This window comes from Tiliqua scincoides, chromosome 7, assembly GCF_035046505.1.
Source record: "Tiliqua scincoides isolate rTilSci1 chromosome 7, rTilSci1.hap2, whole genome shotgun sequence".
Taxonomy (NCBI): Eukaryota; Metazoa; Chordata; class Lepidosauria; order Squamata; family Scincidae; genus Tiliqua; species Tiliqua scincoides.
Genome location: NC_089827.1, coordinates 25,550,204 through 25,571,703, shown reverse-complemented (window position 1 = coordinate 25,571,703; position 21,500 = coordinate 25,550,204). Strand labels below are relative to the sequence as shown.

The 21,500-nt window shown below is 42.9% G+C and overlaps 1 protein-coding gene across 1 annotated transcript in view; it reads left to right on the top strand.

Moving 5' to 3' along the window:
- RELN (reelin) overlaps positions 1–21,500 on the top strand; it is a 366,138-nt gene that overhangs the window by 330,888 nt on the left and 13,750 nt on the right. The window contains exons 46-60 of the mRNA XM_066633734.1: positions 3,817–3,985; positions 5,965–6,105; positions 6,871–7,048; positions 8,053–8,246; positions 9,202–9,458; positions 10,951–11,105; positions 11,822–12,036; positions 12,753–12,930; positions 13,554–13,729; positions 14,266–14,372; positions 15,781–16,023; positions 17,384–17,559; positions 18,075–18,148; positions 20,092–20,253; positions 20,728–20,885. Coding sequence (XP_066489831.1) covers positions 3,817–3,985; positions 5,965–6,105; positions 6,871–7,048; positions 8,053–8,246; positions 9,202–9,458; positions 10,951–11,105; positions 11,822–12,036; positions 12,753–12,930; positions 13,554–13,729; positions 14,266–14,372; positions 15,781–16,023; positions 17,384–17,559; positions 18,075–18,148; positions 20,092–20,253; positions 20,728–20,885 — 2,583 coding nt within the window. The remainder of the gene's footprint in view (positions 1–3,816; positions 3,986–5,964; positions 6,106–6,870; positions 7,049–8,052; positions 8,247–9,201; positions 9,459–10,950; positions 11,106–11,821; positions 12,037–12,752; positions 12,931–13,553; positions 13,730–14,265; positions 14,373–15,780; positions 16,024–17,383; positions 17,560–18,074; positions 18,149–20,091; positions 20,254–20,727; positions 20,886–21,500) is intronic.

Genomic DNA, 21,500 nt, shown 5'->3' with positions numbered 1-21,500 from the left:
ATCCTGAACTGTGTTGGGCTGGATTACCCCGCATGGAGTCTCTCAAATCTGCACTGGCAAAATAGCCTGTGCAGCCTTAGAAGCCCCATTGTGGAGCCTGGGGCTTTCCCTGGGGGGAAGGAGGCAAAAGTCGCCTTCCCCCAAGGTTACCTCCGGCAGCTCCTGTGGGGCCGTAGGATGCAGCGGTAGCCGCTTTGGTGCCACTGCACCTAGCGGTGATGCCGTCTTTAGAATTGGGCTGTAATACATTAGATACATACTTCTCCTATTATTACTATTTTATAACATCTTGGTCCAAAATGTAGGCCACACACTGATACCAAAAGCTTTCTCAATTAATGTCAATGATATAAGGCTCTGAATTTGGAAGCCCTTGTGGATGTAAAAGCACCATAGATTCTTGCAGCACCTTAAAGGTGAACCAATATATTTCAGCATTAGCTTTCTGTAGTGAACGGTAGTCCACAAAAGCATGTCCTGAAATAAATTAGTTCATCTTGAAGGTGCTATAAGACTTTACGGTGCCATAAAACTGTTGTTTTTGTTGCAAAAGACTAACATGACTACCCTGCTAGAAGTTGTTACTTACAGATTCAGGAACTGTTTCTATGCCTCACAGCTTCCCCACACACCATAACCAGTTACTGGAATGGGGTGACGTTCTCTATTCTGAGTAGTACAAATGTAAGACAAATAGCTGAATGTTTCCAGCATAAACCTCTTGTTCTGACATTGGTTCCACATCTTTTTTTTTATTATTTATTGTGTCATGCTTTAAACTGTTATGGCTCTTGTAACCCCAGAGATCAATATTGTCCCTTAGTTTTTGCTAGCACTTGTGTAAATTTGAAGAAAGTTATGCTGGCATGCAGCTAGAGTTAAGTTAGACCAGAAAAAGAACTGATCGTGTATGTCAGCTAACTGCAGGCAATTACTTCAGAATTCAGCATAAAAAATGGAAATGAGGTTTAAAGAAAATCCCTAAAGTAGATTAACCAATTTTCTTATAAGTAACTAGGATTAGTTGTATGGAAGTTAACTATTTAACCTCAAACATAGGCATTGCATTTCATATAGAGTTGCAGTTCATGATAACTCTGTTAATATTGAGTGTTGATAACAGATCTTTTAGTTATCTTTTTGTGTTGTCTGGATTCTTAGCCAACTATTATTTTAACTGACAGCACAATCCTATGCATGTCTGCTCAAAAGTAAATCACATTGTGTTCAATGAGGCTTACTTTCAGGAAATTGTATATAGGACTGCATCCTGAGTTTCATTTAGCAGGACAATCAGCATCTACATGCTATTTGGAGAGGGCATCATGTTGAGATAATATAGAAATTATTTATACATACTTATAAATACAGGTGGGACTTTGATTTCCACTGATTTTACTTACAACTGATACCAAGGTCCACCTTTAAATGCCTTGAAACAAGGAAAAAACGCACCAAAATCCAATTTCCTACCTTTGTGCTGTTAAATAAATATAAATTCATTCCAGTAGATTCCATAGTTCACCCCATCTAGTGGCTGAAAGCCGTATAGTGTCTATACCAATGCATTCTGGGGGACAATGAAAGAGCGAGAAACCTGAAAGTGGGTCTTTAAAGCTATTTTTCCACTGATTTGGTATCCACTGTTGTTGTTTTTTATCCACTGGGGATTCCAGAACAGAACCCCCCTGGATAATGAGACACTACCTGTAGTCACTATGTAAGAATTCTGTGTCTGCTCACCAAGGAAGTTGTGTGTCCGACAGTCTCAGACATAAGTCTGTATTTTTTTTAACTTGGGAACCAGTCCTAACAAAGGTTTATGCTGGTGGAACACATGTTCCGCCAGCATAAACGTCTTTACAACTGTGACTAAGTCAGACTGTGGAGCCACCACTGCAAGTGGTGAGTAGCTGAGTCTGTGCTCCAGCAGCCCGGAGACACCTGCCAGAGGAGATAATGGGAAAGGGGCTGTGAAGGGGGAAGGGCCCAGGAAGGAGACAGGTTCAGTGGTGGTGGCATATGCCGAATCCTGACCCCCTTTCCATGCCTGATCCTCCTTCATGGATCAACTTGCACTTGTGTCAGCAATTGAGCTGGCACAGGTCTGAGTTGACCCATAGAAGTTAGCCCCAGGAAAGGGAACAAATGTTCCATTACCCCAAGGAGACCTCTGGAGACTAAAACTCCCCCATAGGATGCAGTGAAGGCTGTTCCAGCACTGCTGCATCACCAAGCAAAGAGTTTGGATTGGGCTGTTAGTTGAATACGGTTTTTAAAAAAAATACCTTACAACTGGTATGCTAAGCAATTAAGTATTTAATGAAGATTAGGTTCTGTGTTCAGGAACTGGAAAAATGTGACTGGCTAACTACAAGTCTTCCTTTCCATTCTTAACAGTTACTAGATCTAGTTCATATAGTCATAATCATCAGTTTGTGACTGCAAAGTAATTTCATATAAGAAAGAGCCTTCACAGACCTAAACACAGAATGTTCATATCATCCAATGCCACTCTAAACGCAGTTCTTTTCAAAGAAACCAGTTTGAACAATCAGCTAAAAGTCATCAAGTTCTGGATAATCATCTGGAGAATGTCTTGATTCAGTGCTGCTGCTGCTGCTGCTGTTGCACAACTTTCATACATTTGAATGCGGTTTATAGGGAATTCCTCATCAAAATGAGTGAAGCAGTGCTTATTGAAGTGTGTGCCTTATTTTTTGCTTATGGTGCATGTTGCCTCCTTTCCTTCAGCCTGGGATTTGAAGACCACCCTTGGGAAATGGCTTTGGAGGATGCAGTCTTGGATGTGCATCTCTCAGAATCATTAAATACTTCCATCCCAGATCCATTAAGCCAGGAGTGTCAAACATAAGACCTGGGGACCGGGTGTGACCCATGGAAGCTTTTTATGTGACCCTCAGGCTCCCAGCTGCTGAGCAGTGCTGAGGTGTTACTGCTGAAAGGGCAGGCCACATGAAAATTGGGCTCTCCCATATCTTGAAATAGGATCAAGATTTAGCTAATGAGTTCCTAAGTGAGAAAAAGTGCTTTTTTTATTATGACCTGTTTAGTGACATCACTTCCTGCCTAATCACTTCTGGCCCTCAGCAGGCATGGTTAATGCTCTTCGGCCATCTGTATGAAATGAGTTTGACACCTGTGCATTAAGCTTTAAGGTGGACCTCTGTTTTGAAATTTACATACAGTAGGAAATCGTTGCATGAGGATTGGACAAAAGGAGTTACTGCCACATGGTAGCTGCATCTCTTCCCAGGAATTAGTCTAGCCAGATGGACTCCCATCCAGTGCCCAACATGAGTGGCCCCTAACATCACACCTACCTCTTCCACAAAACACCTGGGCAAGAAAAAAGTCCCCAAGACAGCAACCAGTCTTTTAAGCCATGCAGAGAAAATATTCCTACTGGGGAGGGAGGATTTGGCCTACAATGATGCCTTATACATGAATTTGCCTGATGCAGTTCTCTCATTATTACCACTATCTTTGGATTTGATTCAGAATAAATGGGATACACATCCTGAAGCACATCTCAGAGCAGGTGGTCTGTCTGTACTGCATTGCTTTTAGTGGAAACGTGCCTTTGATCATGCATCCAAGTACAGGTTCCTTTGAAATCTATGCAGTGCAGATAGACCACCACATATAGAACTCTTGAATGTGCACTGTTACAAAAATCATGAAATTCTTTCACCTCTAACAATCTAGTGCAAAACTATTATCAATGGGCTTTGGGTTCGATCATATTAATCTGAATTACTTTTGTGCTGATTTAACATGTTTCACTCTTTTTAGCTATTGAACTGGAGTATTCAGTTGACCTTGGTTTGACTTGGCATCCAGTAATGAGAGACTGCCTTCCCACTAATGTGGAATGCAACAGATACCAGCTCCAGAGGATTTTGGTGTCAGATACTTTCAACAAATGGACACGGATTTCTTTGCCACTTCCTTCTTATACCAGGTAAATTGCAAGGGTCATCTCCTTAAAATATCTGACAAAGCAGATTTTGTGTTATGGGTTTAAAATAGTGTGTCTGTTTCCACAGTGGCTACAAGTGTCTATCGATAAGCAGAGAATAAATTCTTTTTATTGTCGTGTTTACTTTTAATTTGTTTTATTATTGTTTTTGTTATGTTAGAAGTCTCATTGTAGAAATTTTGTAAATAAATAAATGCATATTGGAAATTGGAAGAATTATTACTTTTATCCTTTATGATCTTCCATTGATGAAAACAATCAAATAAAAAAAATTGAGGTATAACCACTGTACAAACATTGCTTTTAAAATTGGGTATTTTATGTGTACCTACTTTTTATTATGTGTTAATCATTTATAATTTTTATATATTCTAGGCTTCTTTGGTTACCCATTTGGGATAAAAGTGGATATGAATTGAATGAACAAACGTCTCCCAAATAGACACCCAAATAAGCCTAGAAAATATAAAAAAACAATGTAATAAAATTAGCATGAGGCTGGCTGAACCAAGTTCTGAATTCCCTCAGCTGATTTTGTGACGGTGTAAGACCCAGTTGCATTGTCTTAAATATGAGTCATCTGATAAACCTGCTGTGGCCCAGGAAGATTTTGTTCACTGTTATTCATTTGACAAAATTCCTTTAGTTTTGTAATGGCATGAGGCAGCACACTACATCTTTTTGATCAGGTCTTTTCTGCCTATCTGCAGAGAAAGTGTAACATGGCAATCCTCTGGTGACAGAACCCTTGATCAGTATACACAAAATATGATAATTTAACATAGGTTCCTCCCTACTTAGAATTAGCATCAGTGCTACACAATCCTCCTGTGCTACACAGCACTGCAGCAGAGTCTTCCCAATAGTCAACAATTATGTAATCTGTCATCATCGACTTCCAGGGCAACTGAACTCTAAGCTTTGTGGAGACTGATTGAGAGATGCGTGGCTGCTAAGATAGGGGGTATGCTGCCCTCAACACTTTTGTGGAAACAACAATGTTATATCCTGGCTTATTATCAATTATTATCAATTATTTTCTTAAGACAAAACGTATAGTCATCCTGACAAACAGTTTAAAGAAATGGGAACTAGACAAGAATAGTGTTTGCTTCTGTGTAGGAAGTGTTCATTTCAGCAGGATTTGCAAAGAACTTCCCAGTGGATTGTGTTCTTTGGTTTTTTAATAAAGCCACCATTGATTTAAATTTACTCAGCCCAGTATAGAACCAAAGCATTTCTTTTTATCTCCAATATATATTTATTCACTGATCATCTAATAGGCTGCATTCTGTTAAGCAGAAGCCTTTTTTCACTTGGAATACAAAGCAGCATGAAGTTTTATGCTGCCATCTACTGTTTAAACAATACAGTAAACATATTTGGTGAGTAAGCGGAGTTATCCAGAATTTGCTAATCCTTGTGCTCTAACTCAGTGTTTCTCAAACTGTGTGTCAGGACCCACTAGGTGGGATGTGAGCCAATTTTTGGTGGGTCCCCATTTATTTCAATATTTTATTTTTAATATATTAGACTTGATGCTACCATGGTATGTGACTGCATTTGGGGAAATGTTACAGACCTGTACTTTTAACAAGTATATTGTTAAATATACTATGTATATTCCACTCATAGTATACTATGTATATTCTTTTAACAATGATATTCAATGGGACTTACTCCTGGGTAAGTGTGGGTAGGATTGCAGTCTAGGGCTACAATCCTATCCATACCTTCCTGGGAGTAAGCCGCATTGACTATAATGGGACTTACTTCTGATTATACATGCATAGAATTGGACTCTTGGATCGCTAAAAATTTTCCTGCTTGATGATGTTGCTTCTGGTCATGACATCACTTCTGGTGGGTCCTGACAGATTCTCACTCTAAAAAGTGAGTGCTAAATGTGTGAGATCCACTGCTCTAACTCATTTAATCTTTCTGTACCCTTTTCCCCAAAGGTCTCAGGCAACCCGGTTCCGCTGGCACCAGCCAGCTCCGTTTGATAAGCAGCAAACGTGGGCCATAGACAATGTATACATTGGTGATGGCTGTCTAGATATGTGCAGTGGCCATGGGAAGTGCACTTTGGGGAACTGTGTGTAAGTATTTCCATCTCCTGTGGAACACAGTGATATGGATATAGTAGCCAGGTCTCTTGAAATTTGAGGTTCTCTGATGGAAGAGGAGGCTGGGAAGTGGTGCCTCATTGGAATGGGGATGGGATTGATCAGATGGGGTACAGCTTAGTGGGTATTGAGTGAGGCCAGAGGACAGCACCTGAGAGGGCAAGGGAAGAACCAGGTTGTCCCTCCAATGAGAGAAGCATATGCACAGAAGAACATATGAAGAGGTTTTCTATTGAGTTGAATGATTGATCTGAATAACTCTCCAGAGATTCAGATGAGATTTCATTCAGTCCTTACCTAGAGATGCTGTGGACTGAATCTGGAACCTTTTGCATGCAAAGCAGATGTTCTACACCCAAGTTACGCCCCCATCCCCTGAAAGTAATAGGTTTTTTATTCCCATCTAGGAACTCCTATCTGCCTTAGAATAATTTAGTTAGGTTTGATGTATTACTTTCCTTAGCTAGACCTATCTGAAAACAGTTTAATAGTGAAATAAAATACTTCTGAGATGTTGAATAGTTTCTTTTGTGTATTATTAAATAGAACTAAGTATATTTGTAAAGCCTTCTCACATAATGAATCTTTCTACGTTGAGAGAGAGGCATGTGAATCCTCTAGACATGGTTATAGGTGAAAGGGATGCCTAATATTATGGATGACACAAAACAATACTGATAAAGTCATTTCATGCAGAATATCTTTCAAACTGAGTTCTCCATTTGCCATCACGTACAGGTGTGATGAAGACTGGGGTGGGTTGTATTGTGATGAGCCCGAGATATCTCTTCCCACTCAACTTAAAGACAACTTCAATCGCGCACCATCCAATCAGAACTGGCTAACAGTGAATGGTGGGAAACTAAGCACAGTCTGTGGAGCTGTGGCTTCTGGAATGGCTCTTCATTTTAGTGGGGTTGGTATTTTGAATTTGTACCCACTGTTCATATCAGTAAGGCTCTTTTTACAACTCTGAAACACAACCTTTCCCCCCTCCCTACTAACAGGAGACAGAAAGTAGAATATCAGTATTCCAAACACCCTATGTCTGATGCTGAACATGCCAGCCACAGGCCCTCCTATGGTGAAGCCAGAAGATCTGCCTGCCACAGACCTGTAGTAGCCTGCCAAGAAGGCTTACCTTAGTTCCAGTGCTGAACAGCAACTCAGAAGCAGCTCCCCCCCCCCCCCCGTCCCGGACATTACTTTGCACATTACTGAGACAAGGCCCACACTGGCTAGTACACAGCAAGGAGACCCTAGCCTGAGGGCAGAAGAAGGAGGCAGGGAGAGACAGGCATGGCTCAGTCAAGGCCAAAAAGTGGCCAAACGAATAACTGGGTGGATCAAGGTGTTTTAATGGCTCAGGGGGAAGCGACTCTAAAAGGGGTGGAGGAAGTGGAAAGGCGTATAGTCAGCAAGCAGTCTATGATGAGGAGGCAAGTACCTAGGCTCCTGAGGGTACTGGGAGGCTACAGCCGTCTGGACCAAAGGGCAAGGCTGTCAGTGCCCTTCACTGGGATGGAACCCCCTGTGGCAGGTGGAGGAAGAAGATGGGTACAGGAACCACACACCCCATGCACCCTTCTGGGGCACCCATCAGGTTGCTCCACACTGCCAGGGCCTGCTTGAACAGCTCCCAGTCATGATTCCTGCAGCCACCAAGGAGGACCAGTGACCCATCCCAGCCCGCTCTACCCCTCCAAGTGGGAGCCTCTGGCTCCCTCTTTGAGCTAAACCCAAGCAGGGCACTCCCACACTCTGAAAGCATTTGTAAACTCTGCAGTTGTCCCCTAATGTAGAGCCTATTCCTATAGCCTTTCAAACCCCCCAGGGTTTTAAAGTCATTTGGTTTTGAAAAAGAAAACCTTTTATTTCCTTAATAGTCAAAGTAATATATTCCTTTCTTTCTTTCTTAAGGGATGCAGCCGTTTGCTGGTTACAGTGGATCTAAACCTAACTAATGCTGAATTCATCCAGTTTTATTTCATGTATGGTTGCCTGATAAGTCCCAACAGTCGTAACCAAGGAGTTCTCCTTGAGTACTCTGTGAATGGCGGCATTTCCTGGACCCTCTTAATGGAAATTTTTTATGACCAATTCAGCAAGCCTGGGTAATAACTATATTCTTGTTGCTCTAACAGAATCTATCTTGACTATAAATAATAAATCTGTCAAGCCCTGTACTTGACAGCTCTGAGGGATGTGCTTTGCTTCAATAGATTGGATTGCAGTTAGGAGGACACTTTCATAATTCAACTTAAGCCCATATAGAAGGCATGACAGCATATATCCCACACAGTACGTAGAATCAGACTTAACTAGAGAACATATCTGGTAACAGCCCATCTTGCTCTGGTTACCATTTTAGGGTCTCCATAGAATTGTTTTTCCTCAGGCCATTTCTTATTTGTATGGTTCAAAAAGCAACAACTCAGTGGCGGACCTCTCCCTCCCTGCTCCTGGGGCAAAGGTCTGCAGAGCCGCCCCCGCGAAAGATGCCACCCCCCACGTGCAAAGCTGCCCCCTCCTACCTTTGTAGCACGATGGAGCCTCACGCGACCTTAGAGCCAACTGGGGAAGCCTTGTGAGGCTTCCCACAGTCTTAAACTGCACTTCTGAAAAACTGGAAGTGCAGTTTCCAACTGAGAGCCCAATCCTATCCAACTTTCCAGCTCAGGTGTAGCTACAATGCAGCCCTGTAGTAAAGGAATACATGCTCCCATACCTTGAGAAGCCCCCAGTGACTGCCCCTCCACCACAAGATTTAGCGCACACCCCACTGACACACCAGCACCAGTACTGGAAAACTGGATAGGATTGGGCCCTGAGTCGGGGTCCTAGAGACATGCTGACCCAGCGCCCAAGGCATTTGCCCCGCACTAGGTCCACTGCTGCAACAATTGTATGTGATTGTGAGTACACAGACTGGGCTTGAATGCACTTTGGTGCTATTCAGTTAATTCTAATGCCTGTTAAATGAAATCACAGTTGTGAATTTTAAAGTTTTCAATGCAGCTTTGAAAATATGCATGTTTCACGTTGTCCCTCTTAATTTTTGCTTTTTAGATTTGTGAATATTCTCCTTCCTCTTGATGCCAAAGAAGTGGGCACTCGTTTTCGCTGGTGGCAACCCAAACATGATGGCCTGGATCAGAGTGACTGGGCCATTGACAATGTGCTAATATCAGGATCAGCTGATCAAAGGACAGTGATGTTGGACACTTTCAGCAGTGCACCTCTGCCACAGCATGAACGTTCTCCTGCAGATGCAGGGCCGATGGGCAGGGTTGCTTTTGACATGTTCATGGAAGACAGGACAACAGGTAGGGGTTCATGCAGACAGGAACCAGGTAGGGATGTTACTGTTTTTTTCCCTGCAGAGTTCTTTTGCTTTTATCAGTTGTATGACAAGCAGACATTCACAGGTGCATCTTCTCCCAATATGAAGTGATCAGGAAAGCTACATCTGTTGAAATGCCTGTAAGTACAACTGTTAATGGCGCAGGTGTGTGGCCAGGTAGAAAGTTGGTAGCCCTAGAATCAGGCATAGGATAAAATTGGTTAAATTGCTATGCTAATATTTAAAGAAAAATATGAGCATGGTTGAAGAATGGCTGCTTTTAAATGGAATAAGCTGTTCCTGGATTGTTGTTCCTGGATGCCTGGATTGGCATCCTTCAGTCTCGGAAGACTATGGTATTGCGCTCTGAATAGTGTTCTGGAACAGAGTGTCCTCTCCAGTGCGCGAAGCCTGGGTAAAGTAGATATGGAGGATAGACTGTTACCCATGCAGCAAATCCCCCCTTTCCATTTCGCTGAAATGGTCCAATGGAAAGACAGAAGCCAATATGGTTGGTTCCAGCGGCGTCACAGGAGTTGCCAGAACGTGACTGTGTTCAGCCATGAACTGCCTCAGGGACTCCGGCTCCAGATTTTGCCTCGAGGTTGACTCCTGAAGCCTTTTCCATAACTGGATGTAGCCACAAGGCAGTGGAGGTTTGGGATCAGAGTTTTCCTTCTCTCGGATGAGCTGCCTTCCCAGGCTAATGAGTCCCATCTACCTGGTGGAGGGCCTATTCTTATCTGCAGCCCCCAGGGGATAACTGTTACCCTGTAGATGCCCAATCTCATCTGATCTCTGAAGCTAAGCAGGGTCAGGCCTGGTTAGTACTTGGATGTGAGACTGCCTGGGAATACCGGGTGCTGTAGGCTTATACCATAATCTTTCGAGACTGAAGGTTGCCAACCATTGACATGTACACACACACACACACACACACACACACACACACACACACACACACTGTACAATTCAAAACAAATCACCAGGATGTCATCACCAACAGCAGCGCAATTTACATTTGGTCTAGTAATTGAATTGTTTCTCGAACAAAATTGAACAAGGCTCTCAGCAATTCCAAAATTGAACAAGGCTCTCAGCCAGAACGTGACTGTGTTCAGCCATGAACTGCCTCAGGGACTCCGGCTCCAGATTTTGCCTCGAGGTTGACTCCTGAAGCCTTTTCCATAACTGGATGTAGCCATAAGGCAGTGGAGGTTTGGGATCAGAGTTTGCCTTCTCTCAGATAAGCTGCCTTCCCAGGCTAAGGAGTCCCATCTACCCGGTGGCTGTTTAGTCACCTCTTACGACAAGTACAGCCAAACTGAGGGCCTATTCTTATCCCCAACCCCCAGGGGAATTCCTGGATTAATGTTTTAATAATCCAATAATTCTATTCAGTAAAGAATAGCATGAACAGTTTTAATTAGCTGTTTCAGTTTTTAAAGTATTGATCTGACCATTATTTTTTGAAGTGAATGAGCATTGGCTGTTTCACGACGACTGTTCTGTTGAAAGATTCTGCGACTCTCCTGATGGTGTCATGATGTGTGGTAGCCATGATGGCAGAGAAGTTTATGCTGTCACCCATGATCTAATGCCCACAGAGAACTGGATTATGCAGTTTAAGGTAAAAGCAACTGAACCATCATCATCTCTGTTTCCTCTGGCCTGAGTCTCAATCATTTTCCCCCCAGGCTAACCATGGATTGCAGAACTTGTTCATGGAGGTCACTACCACCCTTGGATCAGATGAAAAGATGAAATAGGACTTGGTATCATGAATATACAGCACCATGCCCCTTTCTCAGGCATCCTCACAAGCAGTTTCAGCATTGCAGACAAATGTAGCAAATGACACCTTTTTGGGACCCATTGCAGCTTCCAGATGGGAGGGGGAGTGATTTTTGAAGATAGCATGAAAAAGGGTTGAATATCCTCTACCACTACAGTGTGGTCGTGATTGAGTCCCCATGAAACTGTTATTTCAAAGTTACTTAAAAACTAAACAAGACAATGACATGTTTAACATTACAACTAGCTATCACTAGCCATTAACATTGGCTGGTGATGCCCACTTTATCCTAAACAGTAAGATGGTTATATAATTAATGAGACTAGCAAGAAGATAGGCTGAATAACAGGTTAGGACACCAGTCTTTAAAGCGGAAAGATCAAAGTTTATCTTCTTTCCCTTCCGCTCACTTGAAGTAAATTCTTGGGCAAGTCTCTGTATGCCTTCATGTTTTTCAAATTTAGACCAACAGATAATACTCATAACTTTACAACAACATTTTTCCCCACAGGGCAAGTAACCAAAAAGCACATCTTTTTCACATATTTTAGATTTCTGTTGGATGTAAAACCTCTGAAAAAATTGCCCAGAACCAAGTCCACGTGCAGTATTCCACTGACTTTGGAGTGAGCTGGAGCTACCTAATACCTCAGTGCTTACCTGCTGACCCCAAGTGTTCTGGGACTGTTTCACAGCCGTCTGTCTTCTTCCCAACAAAAGGATGGAAAAGGGTAACTTACCCACTACCTGAAAGCCTTGTGGGAAAGTAAGTATACAATTATAATCTGAGCTATTGATGTTACTTCAGGTTCAATGACTCTCCCATACATTTCCTTCCCCTGCTGACAGTAGCACTAAACAGGAGATGAAAATAAAGTCACCAAAGAGATCAAAGACAGGAGTTGATGCTTCTTTGTATCACAGTGTTGTGCTATATGTGCTGATGCTATCAGTACATTTGGAGTACCAGCAGTCATCACAAAGAACTGCACAGTCCATATATGGATTTTGAGTATCAGGTGCCTTGATTCAGTGCATTCATCATGTGTAAAAGTCTCTGTCCAGAAGTGCCCTTGAAATAATAAGAGGGCTGAAAGAGGGCTGATCTCAAAAGGTATGCACTCTGACTAGATAAATCCCTCCATTTAGAAAATTCACTTGTACCGTAGACAAGGCTGGGCAGTTCCCATTACTGGGATCCAGACTAGGAAACTGATTATGATATTCTTTTAAATCAGCCATATATTCCTCAGAACCCAACCCTAACTATTTTGTCCCCACCACCAATGCAGCTATGCCAAAATGGTGACTGTTGCATCCCGTGGGGGGGGCAGTTGTGGAGGTTTTCTCTGGGTAAAGGTTTCCTCTGTGTGTGTGTGTGTGTGTGTGTGTGTGTGTGTGTGTGTGTGTGTGTGTGTGTGTGTGTGTGACTTGTACAATGATTTAGGCTTATTGTGTCTGTTTCTCTTTGTCTTGACACAGCCCTGTACGATTTAGATTCTATCAGAAGTATTCGGATATGCAGTGGGCCATTGACAATTTCTATCTGGGACCTGGCTGTGTAGACCACTGTAGAGGGCATGGAGACTGTCTAAAAGAACAGTGCATCTGTGATCCAGGTTTCTCTGGTCCAAACTGCTATTTGACTCAGACACTGAAGGTAATCTAAATATATTTTGGTGCAGTCTGTGCTGAAAAATATGAATGACAGAAAAATGTTTGTGTGTGCGTGCGTGCGTGCGTGCATGCACGCACGCGTGCACGCACGCGTGTTTATAGCATATACCTCTGCAATCCTTTCAGAATTCTTGATTTTTGTACTTGTATTCTGTGTGTCTAAGGGCACAATCCTAACCAACTTTCCAGCACTGACCTAGTCCCAGTGCAGCCCCAAGGTAAGGTACCAAACATGCCCTTACCTTGAGGCAGCCCCCTTGACTGCCTCCTAACTACAGGATGCAGTGCACATCACATTGGCACAGCTGTCAGTGCTGGAAAGTTGGTTAGGATTGCACCCTTAGACACACAGAATACAAGTACAAAAATCAAGAATTCTGAAAGTATAACCCTGTCTTTGTGATTATTTTTGTTTTTTTGTCTGCTATAAAGGCAAGTGGGATGATAGTATTCCAACAAAAAAATACTTCACATGTCAAACACTAATGTCCCTTGACACTGTACAGAAATAAATTATATTTTCCTAATTAACGTGTTTAAAAAAGAGCAAGTGATCTGAATTAATGATCAGATTCTTAAATGCTGCAATGTGCAATCCTTTAACAGACTTTCCTGAAAGAACGCTTTGACAATGAAGAAATTAGACCAGATTTATGGATGTCTCTGGAGGGAGGCACTGCTTGTATGGAATGTGGGATCCTAGCAGAAGATACCGCTCTGTATTTTGGAGGTGCTACTGTGAGACAAGCTGTTACTCAAGACTTGGATTTGCGGGGTGCAAAGTATGTCGGATTACTTATAGAGTTTGACATAGCAACCTTCATTAAAGTGTTTTTTAAATAATGATAAAGCAGCAGACAAATGGCTGTAGGAACCAAAGGCTGTTGGTATACATCTAAGTCTTAAGTTACCGATTCAGGGCCATTCCAGACCAGTTCTGAATAGCAGCAACCAGTCATTGCATTTACAGTTGTGGTCCCATGTGGAGTTGAAACACAGCAGATACAGTAGGCTCTTTGTCCCTCTTTATTCTTCCTGTTCCTTTTCTGCTCTTTGGTTGTATCTGGATATGTACCTCTCAAAAAAAGAGAGCACAGAAGCACTAACACTGCAATCATTGTGCTGCTGTACCATCTTCTTATTAATGGATTTTCCCTGTTAATGAATTTGACAATTAAACCACAGTGAAAATATGGTTGGATTTCATGTGACCCCCCCCCCCAAAGTGTAAATGAACCAAGTGTGACAATCCTGGACTTTTCTATTCTCCTACGAGCATTAGATTTGTATGATTACCCAACAATATATTCTCATTCAGGTTTTTACAATACTGGGGGAGAATTGGAAGTGAAAATAACATGACAACATGCCACAGACCAACATGTCGAAAGGAAGGAGTTTTGCTGGATTATTCAACAGATGGAGGCAAGTGTCTATTTTAATGGTATCTTACAAATATTTCTGCACAGGTTTCTAATGATAAGGGGACTTGAATATAAGCAAAAAAAGAATTATTTTGAATTAGCTGCAGGCAAGGATATAATTTGCAGTAAAGCTGAACTCAAAAGTTCCCCCTCATCTGAAGTCACTGGCTGCAGTCCAGCGAGTCCCTAATACAGTGTTCCTGGGCTGTGTCTTTTCATACTTTTGCACTGAATACTCACACAGGCATCACTAAAAAAAAATCATAGGCAAGTTTAAATCTGAGCAATGTGTCAATATAGCCATATAAACAGACACTCTGGTTTATTGAAACTCTTCAGGTTATCCAGATATTTTGGATGTCTTCCATGCCTTAAGGATAAATACCATTTTATCATGTTCTGAAATATGTTTTCGTAACTTAATTATTCCCCTCCTTGAATAATATTTTTCTGTGTTTCAGGAAGAATTGGATGAAATGTTCCCATTGTCCTCACAGTTCTTATTAACTACAGAGCTGTTTATCTGAGCAAAGGAATGAGAAATGCCCACTGTTACTCATAGTTATTCTGTTAGAAAACCACAGCGGTTATCTTTTTCTACTCAGCCCTGGCCAAATCCAGGCCAGCGCCTGAAACAACACTCACAGTTTCTGCCTTCCCTTAGCAAGTGCATGCCCTAACTCTTCACCTCTTCTTTCCCCTTTTTCCCCTTTCATCTCCTGACCACTTATTCAAAACAGGTGAGCCCAGAAGGAGTAGAGAGTAGAAGATCCACTTCTGCTCCACCATCCTCCTGCCCGGCCATATGGTAAAGAAGGCAGTGATGAAGGGGAGTGTGGTCCTGTTTGCAACAAGATCACTGCAACCTCCTACCAATTTCTCCAATGTAGAAGGCAGCTGAGCTTGAGGTTGAGAATGAACCGCTGCCACCCTAATCCTGTTCTTGCTGAAGTGAAGCACTGGGCACTGGGGTAGCGGCAGGCTGAAGCAGCCCGTTGCGTGGTGAGCCAGTAGGGGTGGTGGAAAAGCACAGGGTAGTGAGTCACCCCTTGCCAGTTTCCCACTGCTTCCAGCCTGCAACTCTCAACCTCAGCTTCTCAACGGCAAAGTGGGATAATAATACTTACCTTTTAAGATCATTGTTAGCCCAGTGTCTACTCAGCATGTCTACTCAGAAGTATATCCCATTATATTCAATGGGGCCCATCCCCAGCTAAGTGCGTAGGATTACAGCCTGTAAGGATTACATCAAAATAAAGCAGGTGAAATACTTTGCACACTCAAGCTGCAATCTTATACACTCTTACGTGGAAGTAAGTCTCATTGAAATCAAGACTGCTTTGTCAAAGAGCCCTGCACAAATGTTAAGTATTATTATTCTTGCTTTATCTTGAATTTTTGTGATATAGGAATATCTTGGACGTTGCTCCACGAGATGGATTATCAGAAATACATCTCCATCAGGCACGACTATATACTGCTCCCAGAAGAGGCTTTAACCAATACAACCCGCCTACGCTGGTGGCAGCCATTTGTCATTAACAATGGAATTGTGGTTTCGGGTTTTGATCGTGCTCAGTGGGCTCTGGATAATGTATTGATTGGGGGAGCAGAAATAAATCCAAGTCAGCTGGTAGATACATTTGATGATGGTAAGAGCCAAGTGGTTTATCACTTTCTTAACCTGGATGGCTGATGATCTTTCAAGTTCACATTTACGTTTCTGGAAATGAAGTGCCAATTTGTATTTTAATTTTTTCAGCTTACATAAGTTGTGGAAGGACTTTTAAAAAATCTTACCATCCTGTTAAAAAATAAAAAAATAAATCAAATAAAGCTACCTAGATTTAAACATTGCTAATATATTTTGAACGAGAATAGCTTCACTACAATTTGTATTGTCTGCCAATGACCTGTCTGGCACCAAAGATCAACAGAATGGGGCAAATGCTAGGGCTTTAGGAGCCCAATCCTGAGCTCCCGGGGTGCGTGACTGCAGTGGCACCTAAAGGCTCCTGCCACATCCTGTGCACCCAAGGCAGCCACGAGCAGCACCTCGGGAGAATGGGACTTTCGTCCCTCTCCCCTGGGTAAAGGGAGTAGCCCCGCAGTGGGGCTACTTGATTCACTGCCAAGTAAAAGGTCGGTGGTGAGGTAAGAGCCTACATGTCAGGCACCGAGCCTGACGCGGAGGTTCAGGATCTGGTGGAGCGTCACTACACCGGTCCCGCCCCTCCCTCTTCGCTCCCTCCCCCTGGCACGCCTCCTCCCTGCCCTCCATTCACCTCCACCCTCCCCGGAACGCCTCCCCCCCGCCTCCCCCCCGCCCCTGTTTTCCTCTCCACTGCTCAGCCGTCTGTGCGACTGCCGAGTGGCAGAGGCTGGGCACCTGTCTGGTGCTAGCCCAACGCTGGCCAGCACGGGGCTAGCACAGGCTCTTGCCTGGTGTTAGGGCTTGCAAACGTGCCTTATGGTAAGCCGGCACGCAGAGCTCAGGATTGGGCTCCAAGTCCTGTAAGAGGCCCCATATAGAGAGCATGGTGTCATCTTACTTTTCCTGAGACACCCTGGAAGGTTAGAAGCAGAGAGAGTCTCTCTACTGTTTCTTCCAACCTTTCTGGGATCCCAATCCTGAGCTCATCAGCACCAGCGGACCAGACCAGACCGATGGCACTGAGTGCTGCAGGATGCTGCAGTAGCCGCTTTGGTGCCACTGCACCTAGCAGCAGTGTTGCCTTTAAGATTGGGTCCAATATGAATTGACACACAACTCTGCTCAGAAAATGCTGGTGGGGAAGATGTTTCACTTACGTAGACCTTCACCACGTGTTTTGGGTATATTGGAGCCTAAGATGCAATTGTGTCAGCAATCTTACAAGCTTATGAATCTGCCTTTGAATATTTCCTTATTTTATCATCAGTATACTTTTCCAAAACACTGACTTTGTGAATTAAGTATGTACCATAAGATTATGAGACTTTCCATTAATTTTATTTTCTTAATGTTAACAGAAGGCATTTCCCATGAAGAAAACTGGAGTTTCTATCCAAATGCAGTCAGAACTGCAGGATTCTGTGGCAACCCATCATTTCACCTCTACTGGCCAAATAAGAAAAAGGACCAGACACATAATATCCTGTCCTCCAGGGAGCTCATTATACAACCAGGATATATGATACAGTTTAAAGTAAGAAGAAGCTTCTGTTCCTCCAAAATAAAGCATTGACTCAATAGACAACAGATTAGTTCAGAAATTCTGACAGGTCCAGGTGTGATGCCCAGTTCAGACTTCCATCAAATATTTATTGTAAGCTTGTTTACCAGAATTTATGGGGACTGCATCAATGCATCAGACAATAGCCCTGGATTGACATGAATACATAAATGTTATTTCCATTTAAAGAGTAGCATCCAAGATTTAAGAATAGGACTGTCTTGCTGTGCATTGTTAATCACCAACTTCTTCACCTGTAGAAAATCTTTTTATTTTCATATCTAAAGTGGAATTTCATTATAGCAGCACTACCGTTGCTGGGTAGTCATTAACTGAAGCTTGGGAAGTTTAGGGTGTCTATTTGATTGGATGTCTTGGGTCCACAGCTGTCAGTGGGTACCAAAACAAATTATTCTAGTTAGGGAAGATAGTGAAGAAGAGAATGTCAATGTGGGAGGAAAAATTGTAACATGTTTTTATTGTTTCAGATTGTGGTTGGCTGCGAAGCAACATCTTGCGGAGATCTCCATTCTGTACTGCTGGAATATACCAAGGACGCTAGGTAAATCACACTCTCTGTGGCCTCAGTAGGAAATATTTCGATATGGGCTTGATGACTAAATGCATTTTTTTCTTTTTAAAAGCTTTTTATTTTTGTTTAAATATTGTTTTTACACCTCAAGCAAAGCAAAACATAGGAAAAGAAAAGCATTTAACATCCCCAAACAGTAAAATCCCTCACTCACACCCTGTATAGAGCAGTCCAAACACACTTAGAAAAATACAAGCAAAGAAAAGAATACAAAGAATGAGTAGCAAAAGCAGACATAACAGACATAAATCACTGCATGTTTCTTTAGAATGTGAGCATACGTTGGCAGGAGTGATGTGGAGGTTGGCTAGGTTGAACACTGGCTGCTTGCCCAGGCCCATCAAAGGGCCCACCTGGCCTGACCAACTTGTGAATTTGCAGTATCAATGGTGGTTGTAGTGCCCAGAGTGTCATCAGGAGTAGGTAGGGGCATCATAGTAGCCTTAGGACTTCAAGACCCCCGACGACCTTGTGCTGACACTGTCTGTACAGGGCACCCTATAATTCAGGGGTAGCCAAATTTCCATAATGTCTAAGACCCACATACAATAAACTTCAGATATTTGACAACCACAAGACATGAACAAATATTTCTTTAATCCCTGACTCAAATTGAGCATTAAAATTAGCATTTACATTCTTAAACATATTTTCGCACCATGAGCATTAAACTTACGTTTTAGTCCAGTGGACTCTCAGTTTATACCTGATTCAACCCAGAGTGAAAAAGTTAAGAGTAAAACCCTAAGCAACCAAAGCAAAAGGTAAATCTAGGCTATACTCAGAGACTATAAAAAGTAAGGAAACCCTCATTGCTCATTTGTCCTAGTTACTCATCGCAGCATTGAATGCATAGACAAAGGTCAACCACAATGCAGCCTGCTGTGGATGCAGGAACTGATTTTCTTGACTGAAGTAAGTAGCTAGGGGAGGAAAAGTACCCAGAAAGACCCATTAGATTTATAAGGTATTTTCAACTTGCCTTTTAATTTCCATGCCAACGTTTGTCCTAACCTTTCCACCTAGTTATCCTATTGCTGTTGCTCAGTTCTGAAAAGTGCCTTATTTTCTTGTCTGTTTTGCCATCTTTTTTGTGTGTGTTTTAAAGCGCAATCCTAACTTGCGCTGGAGTAGGCAGGCCAGCAGGCGTGCACCACATCCAGCACAAGTTTGGGGCCAGAAGCGGCGCAACCCGAGGCAAGGGGAAAACTCTCCTCTTCTCCCGTGTCGTGTTTCACTGACCCCAATGGGTCTAACCATGCCTCCTCCCCATGCCCTGCCAGACCCCTCCATCAGCTGAGCTTGGCTAACACAAACTTACCCCACCAGGCCTGGTTCCGGCACACAGCGCTCCTTGCACTAGCCTCCCCAACTCCTTAGTCAACGCAAACATGCCTTACAGCGACACCACACTGGGGGTTAGGAATGCGCTGTCCTTCTTTCAATAAATTCTTTTTATCTTCCTATTCCATCTGCCTAGTCTCAGTTCTGGGAGAGAGCTAGTTGTCCTGTACTCCCAGATTGCTCACCTCTGCTACCATCTATCTTTGCATGGAACCCCCCCCCCCCTCCGATTGGGGCTCTCTGCCATCCCAGGAGGGGGATTTGCTCAAGACAGCCTCTCTTTGTGTGGATCTCCCCTAGTTTTGGGTGGTGGCAGCATTAATTGCCATCCCAGTTTTAATCCTCGTTCAGGGATGACATGGGGCAAGGAGGTGGGTGCTGGTTGCTAAGTGCTGAACCCTCTTTTCCTCGTTCACCGCAGTAAATCTTAAGTACTTGGAAAACATTATTATGGCTCATATTTTTAAAAAGGCATACACTTTGTTGACCTTTAGTAGATACAATACTTGACTTTCTTTCATCATCCTTTTCAGCAGCTTTAATAACATTATTTCCTTGGCTTTCTTCAGGTCAGATTCATGGCAGCTTGTCCAGACGCAGTGTCTCCCCTCCTCGTCTAATAGCGTTGGCTGTTCCCCATTTCAATTCCACGAAGCTACCATCTATAACTCTGTCAACAGCTCCACTTGGAAAAGAATAACTATCCAGCTGCCTGATCATGTCTCATCCAGGTAGGTTACTGAAAGGTCACCTCACTGCGTTGCTATAAAATTTCATCAGTTCAGCTGGCAGTGGTTGGTGGCGTAGAAGAAAGGACAATTTAAAACAGCATTTTCTCTCTGCTATGGTACATAATAAATTTTCTTCAGGGAAACATTCTCCCTAGTAAAAATAAATGGTACCTAACACAGAATATCTACCAGTGTGAGAGCTTGTACAGACGTGAGTTTCATTACTTTTGATGTATGGGGGAAATGAACATTTACAGGGCATAAAAACCACGCATTCCACAGCCCCTTGAAATGGAGGTTGGCAACTATAATGCCCAGAAATCAAGAGATTGCCATCCATGGCTGTAGTGTGCATAAACCCACCACCCGTTGTCTAACATGCCTATAATGCATGCAGTCTAGTGTTTGAAAGTGCTCAGCATGTTATACTGAGAACTGACATTTTGGGTCTGGGTGGCATTGTGTTACTTTTAGTGCAACTCAGTTCCGGTGGATTCAGAAAGGAGAAGAACCAGAAAAGCAAAGTTGGGCTATAGATCATGTGTACATTGGAGAAGCCTGCCCAAAACTCTGCAGCGGCCATGGATACTGCACTACCGGAGCCATTTGCATTTGTGATGAAGGATACCAAGGTGTCATGTTCCATTTTTTTACTTTAATCTGTGTCAACCAATTCAATACTTTAAAAGAGTTTTCAATCCACCCTATGCTACCTCAAGAACAAGTCCGTAATAAGATGCAGGGCTGCCCAGTCAAACTCAGCATTGCATATTTCCTTATCTGTGGGATGACAAGTTGCACCTGCTGCAATTCTCCCTTCTATACACTTGTTAAAGGTCCAGCATCCCTAAAGTTGAAAGTTTGAGCACCCTTGTAGTAGAGGGAAGCAAAGTCCATCTTACCTTGCTGCAATCCACTGCAGAGGCCCTCTTGGAGTAAAGGAACATTTGCTCCCTTGTCCTGGGTAAACTCCTGCAGATCTGGTGGGTCAACACTGACCTGCATTGGCTGCATCTGCCCTCCTCCCTGCTCCTATCACCACCCCATTCTTTTCCCCTTACCTCTGGGTAAGGCACCCTGGCCCCTATGGCTTGCGCCGGCCCAAGGGCGCTTCTGGATTGCACCCTAAGGAGGTAAACTAGGGAGAAATGGGTAGTGAATTTTATATTTAAAATAAACTTTATATTTATCTTTTAAAAGTCATATGCGCATGAGGACTAAAAGTGGCAAGAGAGGAGTTACCTCTC